Source organism: Cydia fagiglandana, chromosome 11 (genome assembly GCF_963556715.1).
Source record: "Cydia fagiglandana chromosome 11, ilCydFagi1.1, whole genome shotgun sequence".
Classification (NCBI taxonomy): Eukaryota; Metazoa; Arthropoda; class Insecta; order Lepidoptera; family Tortricidae; genus Cydia; species Cydia fagiglandana.
The window spans coordinates 10,067,714-10,086,200 of record NC_085942.1 but is presented as its reverse complement, the minus strand read 5'-3'; the positions used below and the strand labels follow the sequence as shown (position 1 = coordinate 10,086,200).

At 38.3% G+C, this 18,487-nt stretch overlaps 2 protein-coding genes across 2 annotated transcripts in view; both read left to right on the top strand.

The window, feature by feature from the left end:
* Positions 1-18,487, top strand: part of LOC134668980 (dehydrogenase/reductase SDR family member 4) — a 206,094-nt gene that overhangs the window by 159,059 nt on the left and 28,548 nt on the right. The gene's annotated exons all lie outside the window — the stretch shown is intronic.
* Positions 6,692-18,487, top strand: part of LOC134668972 (dipeptidase 1-like) — a 61,578-nt gene continuing 49,782 nt past the window's right edge. The window contains exon 1 of the mRNA XM_063526486.1: positions 6,692-7,237. Coding sequence (XP_063382556.1) covers positions 7,079-7,237 — 159 coding nt within the window. The 5' untranslated portion in view covers positions 6,692-7,078. The remainder of the gene's footprint in view (positions 7,238-18,487) is intronic.

Genomic DNA, 18,487 nt, shown 5'->3' with positions numbered 1-18,487 from the left:
GTGTGATGTAGTTAATGGATGACCCCTGAGCAGATCGCAAAATGTGCAAGCAGATTTCATAATGAGCAGGTCGCAAAATGTGTAGATTTTTAGAACTCGAATTCTACAGATCCAAAAAGCGTAATCGTTGCCATTAAGGCTTGGTCTAATAAATACAGTTTGATTAACATATTGTATGTACAATATGTTAATCAACACTGACTGAAACAAATATTTCTGAATATGACTAAATTTTGAATACACTGCAAATACCATTTATTTAATTTAGTTTATGATAATAAATTTAATCTTGAATAGTGATAGGGTTTTTTTACTATTTTGATACCTTGTTTTATGAGCAAATAATTTTTAAATTATTTAAGCATTACCTTTTAAAAAAGGTAATGCTTTGAAATATGCCCGTCGGCCTTTCTACCATGCAGTTAAACTAGAGACGACACACAAAGCAAACGACATTACGATATGCACATTTCGTGACCTGCACTTTTTACGATTTGCACATTTCGCGACCTGCACATTTGCACATTTCGCGACATGTACTTTTTACGATTTGCACATTTCGCGACCTGCACATTTGCACATTTCGCGACATGTACTTTTTACGATTTGCACATTTCACGACATGCACTTTTTACGATTTGCACATTTTGCGACCTGCACTTTTTACGATATGCACACTTCGCGACCTGCACATTTTACTATTTGCATGTATCCATTAAACAAATAAAAAAGTGAAAATAAATCGTGGGTCCAAATACTGAATTAATAACATAAGTTTCTAAGGTTTAATAAGAATTTCCAATGAAAATATTACACGACCCGTAGCGTTTTTACATTACGTATGTAAAAAATCATTTTGTAAAAATAGTAAGTGCCGCAAAACCCTTTTGCTTGTTTTGTACATAGTATCCAACAAAGAAAGTTGTGACGAACTACCGTACTCTGAATATTGAGCATAGCCCAACATGTTCTACGCCGGTTTTGCAACTAAGAAAAGCATTAAATTAATTCGCCATCTATATACAGTTAGCATCAGAGAGATTGTGACCTCCACAGTGGCCAAATTATCGCAAAACAGTCCCTATCCCTATGGTAACAAAGATGTATTGCAATATGTTTGATTACTTTAGTTGTCGCTGTACACAACTACCTACACATTGCCCAATATTGCCTCAACCTGTGCGTTAGTTTTGGAACGTACCCGCCCCTTCTACGTAATACCGGGATCCCGATCCAAGTTGCTAGGTATCCGAAACTTGTGTCAGGTCTCTGGACTAGTTAAGTCGTCGTAAATCGCCTCGGCTTGGCAACTAAACCGCAGCACGGCATTTACATTTAACTTTGGATTGTGGCATAAATGTGGTTACATTGATTTTTGATAAGAAGACAGAATAGTTTTTGTTTGTAGGATAAACAGCTACATTGGCTTTCTGAGCTGTAGGCGTGTAGTGTAAGGACAGTAGGTCATGTAAGCGTACCTACAGTCGCCATCAGATATATCGGGGCGGCCAAGGTGCTCACAAATATCTGAACACGCCTCTATTGTCAGGGCGTTAGAGTGCGTGTTCAGATATTGTGAACACCTTGGCCGCTCCGATATATCTGATGGCAACTGTACTACGGGATCCACCATGGCTCTGCTATTTTGAAAAAATCCATAAGCTGGTTCGACAATAAAATTCGATAAGAAAACACTGATTACTAATCAATTAATTATTAATAAATTATGTTCATTTCTATACATTAAGTATTGTAGCAGGTGCACGGTAGCACGATACATTTAGTGTATGTCAAAAATTACACTATCGGCGTGCAGGTCCCATAAACAGGTAATAAGTCTACTTCCGAATGTGTTTTTAGGGTTTCGTAGCCAAATGGCAAAAAACGGAACCCTTATAGATTCGTCATGTCTGTCTGTCTGTCTGTCTGTCTGTCCGTCCGTATGTCACAGCCACCTTTTTCCGAAACTATAAGCACTATACTGTTGAAACTTGGTAAGTAGATGTATTCTGTGAACCGCATTAAGATTTTTACACTAAAATAGAAAAAAAAAACAATAAATTTTTAGGGTTCCCCATACATGTGTCGAAAGCCGGTGTTGCTCGAAGCTTGGAACTGAAACTCAATTTTTTTTTCATCAAACCCATACGTGTGGGGTATCTATGGATTGGATAGGTCTTTTAAAAATGATATTGAGGTTTCTAATATCATTTTCTTCTAAACTAAATACTCGTAGTTTGCGCGAGAGACACTTCCAAAGTGGTAATATGTGTGTGTCCCCCCTGTAACTTCTAAAATAAGAGTATGATAAAACTATTTAAAAATATTTTTTAATACGTCATAACTCATATACCGCAATTTTATTATGTTACTTGCTGCTACGGAACCCTTGGGCGAGTCCCAGTGGCGTAGCTAGAGGATATGGCGCCCGGGGCAGACACCAAATTTGCGCCCCCCCCCCCCCACACGAAATGAACGTAAGGTGGCCACTGACAAGCCTTCCAACAGTCCAAATAGCGTGGCTGCAATCCAAAATCGGACCGTGAATGTCAAAAACGTACAATGTTTATTCTTAGGATGCCGTCCATTTGGATGAATCCATTGTAACGGCATCCATTTGGAAGGCTCGTCAGGCTTAACGAAACGAAAGGGTTATTTTTTGCTTTAATAAGTTTACTTTTAATGTAGACAAATACAGTGTAGGTAGAGTCTGGCTACTGAAATATTACCCAAAGTTATGGCGGGAAATTCAAAAAATCTTGGGCTGGTCACACTGTGTGTAGTAGGAATTCTAGTTTTGATACAAGAAAATATTATTGATTTTCTGTGCATACGTAAGGTACCTAAGGAAATAAGTTAAATATACGTTGACGTGCACTCAAAGTTAGCTCACATAATTTCTACCACTATTTAAAGTACAGTCAACGACAAACACATAAGTTTACGTTCCAATATTTTGATATTATTGATATTTTCCAGAACTTCTAGTTTATGCGTTTTTTTACACACTTGTCCTGTTTATGAGGTGAAAAGTATTAATAAATTCACGTACTTAATCAAAGTTATAGGGAAATGTTGGAACTAGTACTTAAAGTATCAAAATATTAATAGAGCACCAACCTACTAAATTGTTTACGACTTGTAAACATTGCAGTTTTACGTTATGAAACGCTTCACGTCGACTTCGAACATTGTCGTAATTATTTACGACCTTAAATAATAGTTTGCGGACCACGCTCGGTATTGTCATTATTAATAATATTTAAGGATTATTTAAAATAAACGCCTTATAAACCGTGAACAATTTGAATGAATGACATAAATTGACAACAGACTTTTAACTTTTTCTAAAAGCATAGACAATTGGTAATACAACAAGAAAATATTTGTCAACAAAATTTGGCTAGCCAGACTCTACCTATGTTTTTTTAGTACATCGGTGGCCAACAAGCTTACTACCCACCTGATGGTAAGCGGTCACCGCATCCTATGGACGTCTACACTCCAGGGGTGTTACATGCGCGTTGCCGACCGTTTTAAAACTTATAAACTTCTTTTTTGGAGATCTCTATTCATAGGTACAGCGCGGCTTTGGACTGATTTGAAGGACCCAAGGTGGCATCCAGGTGCTCCTGTCCAAAGGTGACAGCAGTACTCAATATATGGGATCAGTCTACCCCAGAGTAAAGTATGGCGGTGGCCTCCCTTTATTGAGCACACCGAGTTTTTTTTGATACGAGCGCAGCCTACCCAGCAAGGTGGCTACGAAATTATTGGACGTCACTGATGGAGATGTCAACACCGATCGAGGCTCCCAATCAGGGTTTGCACGACGGATCTGAAATGTATGAGAAGATCCGTGGATCCTGATCCAGATCCAGATAATTTCATACATTTCGGATCCGGATTGCAAACCTTACTCCCAATACTCCCTGACATGGGAAGGGTTGTGCCTTGAAAAATAAGGTTTTCATAGCGGTAAACGCGCAAATTTGAGTCTTGGTGGGATTGAATCGGATTAAATTGTCCTGATCCCACACCGAAACTCTGGATAGAATGCCTCGATACCTGACATAGTTATTTCTACTATTATTTTATAGGGTCACTTCCCCATCGCTATTTTAGTTCAGTCCAGTTCAGTTATCAGTGCAAATACCACGAACAATTATTAGAAGGCAGAAAAGCAAAGCAAAGCTTCACCCCAGAATTTCTTAACAAAAGTTATAAGTCTCGAAAACTACGAAAAATCGGCTAACATCTGGTACATGGGGTATATTCTGATAACCCACGACGAGGATTCTAAAAAACAATTATGGGCGTCAAGGTTTGGACCAGCCTGTAGGTATACAGGGTGGCTAAAAAATAACTGCATTTCCGTTGCCAGGCAGGTTTTTGGATTATACTGAGCAACTTTTACTATTAGTCCAACCCCTAAGTCGCGAAAAAAAATTTGGCTGTTTCCTACATTTTGGCTGGTCCATTTTCTATGGGAGGGTAAACTTTATTTCGCGATTTCGGGGTTAGTCCCGTAGTAAAAGTTGCTCAGTCCCAAAATCCAAAACCTCCCTGGCAACGGGAATTTAGTTATTTTTTAGCCATCCTTGTATAGTTACTGTCGTCCGCATATCGATGAATGTCGTCGATAGACAACATGTCACAGATATGCAGCAGCTATTGAAGCAGCCGGCCTAGCCAAGGTTACAATCGCTATCGCTTCGACAACGAAAAGCATTATGTCTCTCTATCACTCTTCCTTATTAGTGTGACAGTGACAGTTGCGTTTCGATCGCTACAGAGCGTAAGCGATTGGCATCCGTCTACTACGGCTCATATGCGCCTGCCGGACAAAGGGCTAGCGATCCATTTGCATAGGTAGTCTCTTGGAGAGTCCATAAGATGGTAACTTCGACAGGAGACCCCTAACGGAAAAGACTTGATGGAAGTTTCTTGCTTAGAGTATTCGCACTGCGGGATGGTGGGCGGTAGGGCGCTACCGTCGTCTGTCAAGGTCGAGTTCGAGGCAAAAAGAGTACCTAAACGATCGGCTTTCTCTTTTGCGCTGTGGGCCAGAATACCATCCGCATTTCACACTTCACAGTGGTGGTAAATATGACTGACAAAAGTTTCCCTGCTGCCTTTTAGCAAGGCGGAGAGGTACAGGTCTTTTGCTCATTTTGGCGCCCCCCCTTGGACGGCGCCCGGGGCACGTGCCCCCTCCAACCCCCCCCTAGTTACGCCTCTGGCGAGTCCGACTCGCACTTGGCCGATTTTTTATATTGTACCATCGCCGAAACAAGTAGCTTAGACCATTCTTAAACTTTATTGTCGCGACAGAAGATCTACCTGGCTAGGTATTGGGCGATAAGGTGTGTTAATGTTAGAGTTAGACCAAGACAAGTCTGCAACGATTTTGATAGCACACAGTGCAAGTGTTATCTTGCGTTGGCACTGCGTGTGATGCAGAAGCAGATTTGTCTTGGTCTAACTCTAGTAAGGTAGAAGTACTAGTGCTCGACGCTGCACTAGTATTCGACATGGGAAATTTATGTCAAAGTGACAAGGATTAAATTTGAATACAGAAAAATCTTCGCCGTTCAAATTAACCTATATTACATTGACATAAAGTTCCCATGTCGAATACTAGTGCAGCGTCGAGCACTAGTACTTCTACCTTACCATCATGCAGGGTGTTTTTTTTAGTCTTTCAATTTCAAGGGTGTAAATTAAAGTAAATAAATTAGGTAACTGTTTTATAGAAACCGGTATTCTAATTTAGGAGATAATTAATGACATATTTTTTTCTAATAAGGCCCCTACGAGCGTGCACACTTAGGGCCTGTTTACGTATTCATTAGTGTTTATGTCATTACGACTGGTCTGGCCTAGTGGGTAGTGACCCTGCCTGTGAAGCCGATGGTCCTGGGTTCGAATCCCGGTAAGGGTATTTATTTGTGTGATGAACACAAATATTTGTTCCTGAGTCATGGGTGTTTTCTATGTATTTATTATGAGTTGGTATGTATTTATTATGAGTTGAGGTGTGAGTTATGCATTTGGTACTAACGCAAGTACTACCTGTCTCAGAGGATCGATATTCGAAATGTCATTGACACATGTAAAACCGCTACGAATTACTTTTTACTAAGAAAAAAACAATCAAAAACTATGTCTTCGAAATTAACGGAGTTTAATAAAAAAACCGTGTATACCTATAAAGTTTTTTGAGCCAACTGGGGAAAGCTCCCAATCCGGATTCTCGCATCCCCTAACATAAACTGGAAAATAATGTCGTTACAATATTACAAAATATTCGCATAAATCTTTGAAGGATAAATGAATGATATCTTCCCAACCCGGAAGTTTAATACTCTAGAGATATCAATCGGTGTATTTTCATAACAAAATGAAAATTTACGAGCTTTTATAAGAAAAAGTTTGTAATTTGTTTGTTACATCTTTTATAATGTATTTGTGTCACGTGTGTTACAAACAAGTATGTAACGTACCTACATGATGATGATTTGATTCCAGATCATCATTAAACGTTATTTTAATGCAAAGTTGCTCTATATCTTATATAATACACGTATTTATGTTTTGTATGATGCTCATTCGATGTGTGGCAAATAGAAGATGCGGTGTTTGTGTAGGCGACAACGACTGCGACGGCGGTGGCGGTGGCGGTGTCGCGGGCCGCAGGTCGTAGGCCGCGAGGCATTGCGGAGGGCCCGGGGCCGGCGGAGGCGAGCGGGGCTGTCACGTGGAGCTCGGGGCGCCGGCGCGGCCGGGCCGCCCGGGCGCGCGGACTCGGCGCTCGGCCGGGCTCGCGGCATTCCCCTGCCGGCAGCCGGCCGCTCCGCTATGCGCGCCGCCCCCCGACGCGCCGCGCGCGCCGCGCCTTTGCGCTCATCGGCCGCAGCGAACCGGGCCCGGCGCTCGCCCTCGACCCGCGTGAGCCTCCGCTAGTGGTCGGGTTGTATGGTGTGTGGCGCCGGGCGGCGGGCGGGAGGGCAGGTGCCGGCGCGCAGGTGCGGCCCGCGCCCGGCCCGGGTCCGCATTCGCGGCGCGCGGAGGCCTCATGGAGCCTCCCTGGGAGGTGGAGCTGGAGCTGCGGCACCACATCGAGAACTGTTCGTGCACCTGCGACCACATGGGCTACGGAAACTATATGGACTACCAGGTGGCGCCGGCGGCTCACGCTTGCCTATGCCGCGCGATCACCTCGCCACACGCCCACGTACGTGTGCTCGATGTCCTCACCCCATCCGCATGCCACCACCTGCAGCGGTCCGATAGGGGCCGTCTCCACGCTGTCATGTTTTAGTGTACGCATCCATCTCCCTCACTAATAATGAGATGTTTCTTTGTTATTTGGCATGATTTATATGTCCTATCAAAAATCTTAAAAGTAGTTTAAAGTAGATTTATGTATTATACGACTTATAATAATCCTCTTCATCCATTCTTCGCCTGCTCGTAATTCTAAGACTTTCATCCATATGTAAATAGAAACTTCTTTTGGAGTAGGTAACGTAAATATTACCTATTTATTTAAGTGCGTATGTAGGTAGTTACTTGATCCGTTATTGTTTTTTTACATTAAATTTAGTCTCTAACATTTAACTTCTCAATAAAACATAATTTATGTATTTAATAAACATGCAAACAGAGCAGCTGAATACTAAATAACTACATGACAATGAACTCGGGTGCATAGGTACTGTACCGACTGCCATGTTATGCTTATTGCTTTACTGCATACGAGTATAGTAGGTAGGTATTAGGTCATTAACAGGGCTAGCTACTAGATCTAGGTATAAAACGGTGACACTAAATCCTAAGCTTTGTTTCCATTATCCCAGACTAACTGGCAGTTCGTTTGTTCTACTTTCTCCTACCGATCAGTCAATTTAGTTCAAAATTGGTTCAAAAGAGGATGAGTTTGTAGTAAATTGGTTATCTCACGGTCATTTTAGTATATGGGATGATTAATTGCAATATCAATTGGAAAAAAAGGCAATATTTCAGTGAAATCTCTTAACAGACATTTATAGCGTCAAGTTTATATCGTCAAGTACCTTATACTTTAAAATATTTCTGATTCTTCATTATACCTTGCCAAATGGGATCTTCTAGGTACTCCTAAGCAGAATACATTTTTTTTTCAATAAAAAACATACTCTTTCGATATCAGATTGCCCTTAGGAGCATAGGTTCGTATCCTACTGACTGCGCCATGTAATATTACAATTTAAAATAAACCTTAACTTAGTAGAATGATTTATTAATCTGTTCAATCATAGACAACCAATATTAAAGACAAAGACAAAATTAACATACTCTACAAAGTTTACTAGAGCTAGACCAAGAAAATTCTGCAGCGATTTTGATATCCTACGCAGTGCCAGTGTTATTTACACGTTATAATTTCATAAATATTTGACGTTTGAAATGACACACGCACTGCGTGGGCTATCAAAATCGCTGCAGATTTTTCTCGGTCTAACATATTTCTAAAATACTAGTAAATAAAACATGAAAATTAGTAAAAAGTCGGTAATTATGATCTCTTGACACCATTAATGAAATACACGTACATAACTACATAATTATTAACAAGTTTACAAGTAATTAAGTTTGATTAAGTAAAGTTCAATTAAGGCAACTCGTATAATTACCTACTTATATGCATCATGTTATTGTTGACATTTATTTTAGGAGGCCTTTGAAAAATTAGTATTAATTAATATTCATCAAATCATCGTATTGGCAACCATTAACACCAAAATCGAAACAGCACCTTTAAAAAAACATTAGGGGTCACTGCTTTGTCCCAGTAAATCAGCTCAGGGCTCGCTCTCTGAAGGCGATCATCTCTATGTCTTATACTCGTAACGTACGGCAAAGGTGTGAAGAATAATGTCATCAGCTTTTTGAAAAAATGGGGTTCACGTTATGCGTTAGGTAGGTAGGACACTTACGACGTTCGCACCTGCCCTTAATGGGCCAGTGTAACTGGAGCTCGTGTCGCTTTAAGGCCAACTTGTATTGAGGGGTTTTAGTGAAATGGTATGGTTTTCACTTCACTGTTAAAAACACTCGTAAACGGCTTTAGCATGTAGGTATACGTTAGTATTTTTAGGGTTTCGTACCCAAAGGGTTAAAACGGGATCCTATTACTTAGTAAGACTCCGCTGTCCGTCCGTCTGTCACCAGGCTGTAACTCGTGAATCGTGATAGATAGACAGTTGACATTTTCACAGATGATGTATTTCTGTTGCCGCTATAACAACAAATACTAAAAATAAATATTTAAGTGGGGCTCATATACAACAAACGTGATTTTTTGTCGTTTTTTGGATAATAGTACGGAACCTCGCACTTTTTGCATCTATTTCTTTGCTTATTTATTTAATTTATTTTTTTGTTTAGATCACTTAAGTAGAGGCATATGCAAGTAGTTTCATAAAGACATGATAATGCTTACAGTCCGCCGGACGGTATCGACCTGTCAGTTAGAACAAAATTTTGTCAGTTCCGAACAACCGTCCGGCGGACTGTTTATCAGTGGGCCCCTTTAAGATATCAAAAGCAGCGTACCGCGCCGGCTACCTGTAACTGCTCAGTGCAGTCCATTCATTATAAACGCTGCTCTGCTCTGTATCACTTAAACGACCTAATACTTCCGGGAAGGACCTTCGCGTCCTTCCACCCTGTATACATATAAAGTACCAGTATTAGTACAATTTACAAGTACGAGCAAGATACACTTCGAGTACCTAATGTTAAAGCAATATTAAATTGACATCAAGAATAAATAGGGACATTTGGGGACATCTTACACAGATCGACCTAGCTCCAAACTAAGCTAGCTTGTACTTATATAGATAAAATACATACTTAAAGACATAAAAAACCACCATGACTCAGGAACAAAAACATCTGTGTTCATCACACAAATATGTATGTATGTATTTACTTTATTGTACATAGAAATATAAACACGAGAAACACAGTTACAGAGTCAATTAAATACAACAAAGGCGAACTTATCCCTGAATGGGATCTCTTCCAGTTAACCTTTGAGGAAATGAGTAGGACAGAAGTAACGATGAATGACAAACAAAAGCAAAAGTGTACAATCCCTAAAACAAATAAAATGCACGTTTTGAATACATATTACTCCAAATATACACAAATAAATGCCCTTACCGGGATTCGAACCCAGGACCATCGGCTTCGCAGGTAGGGTCACTAACCACTAGGCGAGACCGGTCGGATACATGAAGGCTTTCGTTTTGTATATTTTTTAAATTATCTTTAACACAAGCGTCATAGTAGTATCTAATAAGGACATTGAAAGAACTTAATGTTTAAAGTTTTCAATTTGCTTGGTTTTATTTAAAAACCACAAAAAAAATAGTAATGTTTAAGTTGAATCGGACCATTCATTTAGTGATTAACTACTTGACTAGCTATATACATTTGGGATATTTAAGAACGTTACCACAGAATAAATAATAGTACTAGGTACAGAAGACACACTCTCTTACAATAAAACGCGTCTGTTACGATCAGCACAGGTATGACCGCTAGGTGGCGACTTATGGCTTTCCCCAAAATTGTGGTCGAACGGATGTACTTTTAGCTACCAAGCAATTAGCTAAATTTAGTAGCAAAGCCACTAAATCGCGGAGTAAGCCACGCCTGACGTTACCTTTTTTGCGCCACAATGAAAAACCGGATAATAATAACATATACATTTATTTTTACAAAGAAGGTTCATCATTCCGTTACAAATGTCGTCAGTGAGTACGTTAAAAGCTCATCACAGAGCGGCGTGAAGCCGTTAATAATATAGCTCCCGTGTTTAGATTAATTTAACGCCTTTAGTCTAACGTGAGTCATCCTTAACTCAAATTTATTCATATCGCTGTATCACTTTTAATATTTAGCGTAAACAGATGCTGATTACATGGTATTATTTATTTCCCGACATTTTTACTTACACTACCTACGTAGCTACTTATAATAATTTTCCGATTAGTGTGTCGGCTTTTTCCCTGTCCGACTCGGCTCCGAGTTAATGACACCACATAATAAATGAGCCGAAAACGTTTTTCCTTTAGGCAGTTACTCATTACAACTTGTCCGTCTTGTGTGTAATTAAATAAACAAGGATACTTACTTAAAATTAGCAGCGAGCTTGCTTAAGAGCCGAATACGAGTAAGTACCTATAGTCGCACCAATAAAAGTCTGCAGCGGATTTGATAGCCCACGCAGCGTAAGTGTTATTTATACGTCATAATTTCATAGAAGTTTGACGTTTAAAATGATCATGCATTACGTGGGCTATCAAAATCGGGTATCGTCTTGGGTCGTCCCATTCGTTTTTCGTCAAGTTCTTAAATTAGTCCTATTCTGCTTTCGTCACTCATTCTACATTGAAAGCCACTGACGATTGTGACGAATGTAGAATGGGTGACGAAAGCAGAATAGGACTAATTTAAGAACTTGACGAAAAACGAATGGGACGACCCAAGACGATACCCAAAATCGCTGCAGACGTTTTACGGTCAGACTCTAGGCATATGTCGCAGGCATTTTGTAAGAATCCGCCGTTTACAATTCTCGTCGTCGTCAATTTACAAACGGCTTCACGTTTGTAAAATGACGACAGGGGTACTTTTGTTTTTGTGGTAATTCGATAATTATGACCATATTAGCTTAAAATAGTAAATTGTTTACTAATACTTCTTGCATTCCGTATGTCGTAAAATGTAGGTCGGCCATTTAGATAGATCATTGGCTAACGCCCTACATCTCAGTTTCGCAAGTGCTAAAAGCGTGTAAACCACATTCCGAGTTCAGGGGCTTCATTCTCGTATTGCTATATTGCATTTGAAATTGAATTGATTCACGATTGCGACAACGCAAGTCACGCTAAGGGTAGTGCCTTGGCATGACTTGCGTTGTCACGCGTGACTCCTTATAGCACCAACCATTATTCATAGTTATAGAACAACTTTAAAGTGGTATAAACTTTATCACTATAGGTAGGTACACTTTAATTGGTAGACCTAATCTATTTGCAAATAAAGATTAACGAATACGAACAGTGTAAAACAAATTCAATCCAATTGGATTCCTCGAAATCCAATCTAATCTCGAATAGAGTCCATTTTTAGCCCTCGGCGGGAGTGCTACGAACTTCCATGCGTTGTCGCGGAAGTGCTACGCCACTGCTACGTCGTAGAACAGCTACGACAAATGTGCTCTTTTTCGGATTCACTGTTTTATTTTCCTTGAACTACCATTATTTACAACGAGTTTTAAATAAGGAATGTGTTTTAATATTATAGTACCTGTGACTAAACTGACATGGGTCGGCGAAGGGTAAGGTGTGTGTGTGTAACGTAAATATACAAAAATATGTAAATTTGATAAGTTTAGTAGGTAATAAATGCACGTATCTTTGTTATTATGAAAAAGAATGCTGAATGAATTTTACTGCATGGCTTTATGCATAGGGAAAATATAACGGACATTTCATAACAACCAGTTTAAATTTTGAATTGTACCTAACACGTGAACACGGCAATATATTTATTTGGTATTCCAATAGTTTTTTCTCGCGATAACTGTAAAGTGAAATAAGAAAATCTCTATAATCTTTGAGTTACTTATAGCTTATAGGCACACTAGAAAAATCAGATCCGCACGACTCAACCCGTATCCCTAGTCAGTTAGGCAATATAGCTGTACGAACATAAATCAATCAACCTCTGTGTCACGTTTCCCCCATGACTGACTCGCTAAATGCACAAATAGAAATCGTTGATTTGACCTAAATTCGCCAGAGGGTAAAAGAAATATTTCTTTGACGATAAAAGTAATCACGTCCGAGATTTTAATAACTGGCTTGAACGGCGTTGTGAGTCGGGCGTCCGAAGTCCTCTTAGCTACCATTTCAAGCATGACTTATGTACCTAATAGTCGACATAAATAAAAATTTAAGTGACAGACTTGAAAGACAACTCTCTGTCCAGTCCAACTCTATACTCTGTACCTTTAGGTATTTAAATAAAAGTAAACAAATAATTTGTACATTTTCGGGTAGTAATAAAATTTATTGGTTAACAAATACAAACCACCTGGATTTGTCACTGAACGACTTAACCTACATTATTTGATCATGTTTTCATCTACCCTCACCTAGCTTAAGGAGCCATTTGAGGGTAGATTTTTTTTACTTTTATTTAAATACATAAAGTTAGAGACTATAGGCTTCGACACTGACAGTATAAAGACTGAAATGGACAGCGTTGGTTGCAATACTCACTGTAGTGCATGTTGTAGTAACATGAGTCACCCTCTAGCCAGCATTTTATTCGGGACTGTTAGGCGGAGCAATAAAATTTCTCACATGAGAGCTCATTCCAGGACACGCTCCTCTTTACATCTCAATTCAGCCGGCACTCAATTTTATAGCACTAAAAGCATTTTCAACACATTTTCGGGATGTGTAGGAAATTCCCGGGTGATATATTTAATGCGAGCTGCGAAACTAATGTGACAAGGTGATAAGACGTGCATAAACGGTTGCAGTGGCGTGAAAGTGCGCGATACACTTCGGGCTTTGTGTGACAATTTACTGTGCTCAGGTAATATTACAGAGCGAGAGTGATCGTTGTAATGTAGATGCATTATGCCCCCAGCACTATGTAAGCTTAGCAAGCTAGTAATGTAATATTAATATTAGATTTATTTTATAGTCACACCATGCACAAGCATTACGAACGGTGTTTTTAATGGCGAATAATCATTAGACATTTTTCAATATGCATTATGATATGATACGTGATAATAAGGTAGATTTGGAAGTGACATAATATTTAGGTTTATACACCGTGTTTTTATTGAATTCCGTTAACTTCGGGGTATGGTTAAGTACGTTTAAGAGAACTAAATGGCATAGTTAATTTTCAAAAAAAAATATTTTCTTTGCTTCTTTAAAAAAAAGAATTAAGTTTAAAAAGTAATTAAATGTAGCATGTAGCGTTGTTGTAAGACGGGCATTACATTTAACTCAACCAAACAATTGAAATCTGTGACATATCAATGTCATTTCGAACATCGATCGACCGAGATTGTACTAAATTTAGTAGCAAATGTATGAACTCATTCTAAACACTAATCAATATGTAAACCGTCCCTAAGGCAAGTGTACACGCTTGTAGAGGCCTTATAGGAATAAAATAAAATATTGATTATCTCCGAAATTGAGTTAATTAGAATATTGGTGTCTTTGAGAAAGTTACTTGATTTAAGCTCAGGAATGCACCCTTGAAATTAACGGAAAACAAAAAAAACACGGTGTATGTAGGTATAGTTAAAAATGACAACGCTTCCTTGCCCCGTCGCCGAATGAACATGTTGAGCGTTATTTGACCTAAATTAGTGTAGTGACCCGAATTAAAAAAATATTTATTTATAGGTAGCTGGCAAGTCAAATTTATATGAGGGCAAGTAATTTTTTTGAAATTTACCACTGTTGTCTACTGATAAAACTGGCTTGCTAGAGTAAAGTTAGGTATTTTTCCACGCATTTTATTCTTATATATCTACTACATAAACAATGACACTGTTACGAACGCTACGAAAACCCATCAACTATATAAATTGAAAATAAATATCACGCGATTCATGTGTCAGAACTGGCTGAGCATTGAAAGCGCATTTCCAACGTCGAGATTGTATCGAGCACCTTTCTTATTTTTCTCGCGATACTTCCGTTGCGCCCGGCCCGCACGCGATCCGATATCCTGCTGTCGACACGTGCCTCTCGTCAAAAATTGACACCTTTACCTTCTTTCATACCTCTGCGTCTATTCACCCTCTATTCACTATTTATTCTGACTGCCGTTTCATTTGATCGCTTGCACTTTATCTCTAACGGCTATTTGGTTTTATAGAGGTGGGGGTGTGAGCTCATTCAATAGCTGCGATTTGAATTGGTTACTTTCTGAGAAATATGGAACGTGATCGCGTAATAAAATTTAATAATACAGCTATATATTTCATGTTCCGTTTTGAATATATGCGGTGCACATTATACACTGATTTTAGTACGAGAATTGGTTGTCTTAAAGATTTATAAAATAGCATGTTGATGAAAATAAATAATTATTTACAATCATACACAGATCAGATGGACCTAGCCCTAAACTAAGCAAAGTACTAGTCGCCTGATATCTATATTAGGCGACTATTAAATAGATAAACACTTGGATACATCGATATCCATAGAAATATCCATAACTCAGGAACAAATATTCCACATAAACACACCAATAAATTATCCGGCAAATGTTTACTAAATACAACCGGCCAATTGGATTCAAATCCTGATAAGGACTTTAAATTTATTCGTGTGATGAGATAAGCACAAATATTTGTCCCTGAGTCATGGATGTTTTCTATGTATTTAAAGTAGGTAGGTACATATTTATATCATTACATCATATAATTAGTTGTCTAAATATTTATAGCTAAAGCCTTAATGAGCTGACTGTTGGTTGTAGTAATTTGGGTAAAATGTTAAATATTTCTTTTTATTAAAAATACAGCCTTACCGAAGAGTATTGTGCATGTAGAAACACCTTCACCCTAACGTCTAGGTGGCCACTGACGAGCCTTCCAACAGTCCAAATAGCGTGGCTGCAATCCAAAATCGGTCCGTGAATGTCAAAAACGTACAATGTTTAATATTAGGATGCCGTCCATTTGGATGAATCCATTGTAACGGCATCCATTTGGAAGGCTCGTCAGTGGCCTGCTTAACGGCTTCCATTTGGAAGGCTCGTCAGTGGCCTGCTTTACGTCTTGTGAAAAATCTCGTCGGCTCGTCTCGGGACTCAAAATTATTTATTGATTTAACATGCACAGGGTATGCAGGTGTGTCGAATCCTCCATTTAAGTTAATAACTTGTATTAAGAGGAATTCGCTCTTCCATACAAGGTTCCGACTTATAATTAGGTACTAAGTTATAGTATATCATGCTTTACTTCAACTAATAAAAGGGGACCGATGTCAATAATGTTATTGTCGATTAGTTAATTATTAACTAACTTACAACTAAAACAAACTGTACAGGTAATAGGGTTAAGACATGAGTATTATCATGCCGCGATCAGAAAGGGATTAGAAATAACAGATTTCCATACACTTACGTCAAAATCAATATGGATTGACAGCTATCTCAATCCCTTTCTAATCGCGATTCAGTAATAATTCTGTTTCCTCGTATGTTTTGCCTTTAAGCCAGTTAGTAATGATTCTTTTACAATCTCCTAAATTTTTTGTGTAGATATTTGTCTGCCTATTTGCTTTATTATACAGATTAATAGATAGAACATAAAATTGTCTTCTAGCAAATGCAGTCCTACTGATACTAAGTACTTTGTTTGATTACTACATTTAGATGACGATTTTTTTAATAAACTACTATCTACCTTAAGAGTTTTGTGGATTTTAAGAATACAATTTAGGATGAAGAGCTGTCTCACTGTTAATACATCTGAATCGCGGTGCACATCAATAGTTTTATACCGCATTGGTTTACCTCATGCATAATGATTTAGGTACCTTCCACGCTTACATTTACGTTTACTAGGTATCGGAAAGTGCAACGTTTTTTTAAGATTTTGATCTATAAAAAGTTTAGGTATAAAGTATGTATATCCATCTGTCCGTACGAGACTTTGCTCCGCGATTTCCGTGAGTGCTAGAAAGCTGCAATTTTGCATGGATATATAAATCAATAATGCCGACAAAGTGGTAAAATAAAACCTATAAAAGGGTACCTCTCCTACACGTAGTGATGATGATTTTTTTTTCGCTTTAACTATATGGTATGGAGTCTCGTTGGATAGGTGTTTCCAACCGAATAGGGATCTTTAACAAAAAAATTTGATACAGTAAATATTTTCGGTAATAATCGTTCCAAAAGAAAAATATACATATGTATGTATATGTATTGTGCCGCCCGCCCCTCTAGCTTTAGAACAATGGGTCCAAAATATATGAATAAAATCGCGAAAGTAGAGCATAATAAAGACATTCAATAAAAACTAGGTATAGATTTAGATTTATTTATTTCATAATATGAAATTACAATATAAATTATTTTACACTAATCTATACGAATTTATATTATACAATGTCAAACAATACACAATTTAAAAACCATTATAAGCAATCAATTAACTAAATTATTCACAATAAAACATATTATAGAAAACATAATCAGTTAAGCCGTCTTCCCATCCATCAAGACGTTACGTACACGCGAAAGCTGTTGAAGTTGTTTTGAAGGCATTAATTCAACCTTCCTTAGATTAAAAAATTGCAAATATATTTGGAAGTTTGTAAACGAAGTAAGTAAATATTTTACATTTAAGTCCCTGCAAATATTTTAGGTTGTTTTTTGTTCTGTTACTTTATCTCCAAGTTGAGGCAAAAGGCATTTCGTAATCTACCTTATGGCAAGATAAAAGTTTCGGGATAACAGTTAAATGAATCGAGTTCTCGTTTAGTGATGGAACTGGAGGCAAACAGATAAAAGTTACAGTCGCTTCTACCCAAGACCAACATCTATGTAAGTAGGCCTAGGCGTGTAGCCTACACCTGACCGAGTTATTTTCTTTTGGCGAAGGTACACATTTTTTTAGTTAATTTATCTTTAATTAATTTGCAGTCGATAAAACAATGATAGATCCCTTTGAATTTCTAATACCAACTAACTATTCCCCGCTCAATTCGGTTTTACAAACTTTTATAAATAACGAGATGTTTTATTTCAATCATCCCTAACTAACAGCAACAGCTTAATTTATTTGATTTTAATCAAATTATCAATATCTAATCTACTGAATTACGAATACACAGGAGCTTTTCAAATTTACCTAATCCTGGGTGACGAATGCAACGAAATGAAATAGTACCTAATTATTTAATCACTTAAAGCCTATTGAACATATGTAAGTATTATGTATATCGAATTACGAAAAACTACGAGATAATGGCAAAGTGTCAGGGGGCTTATTACGAGTCCAATCAATTAAGTTAGTGTAGTTGTAGAGGAAAGTTTAAGCACTCTCGTAGGTACGCAGGGAAGGAAAACATTAGATATCTCTTCCTTAATCATGGCGGGTAAACGGGACTCGCACTTCGCCTTCTTAAACAAATATTTTCCTCGGAGCTTTTTATGAGTTTCTTTCGATGTAGGAAGGTACTTAGGTATCAGGGCACACTTGATGCCAAAATATCGCCGTGTCTGTTTGTTTTGTTCACAGGGCTGACGAGCAGTCCTTGACATGGGAATTTTCTCTTTTTGTTGTCAGCTTGCCATTTTCAGCTGTCGCCGGGCCTTGTCGAGATATCGATCTGATCTATCTTTGTAGAACATTAAAGCAACCGTGTGC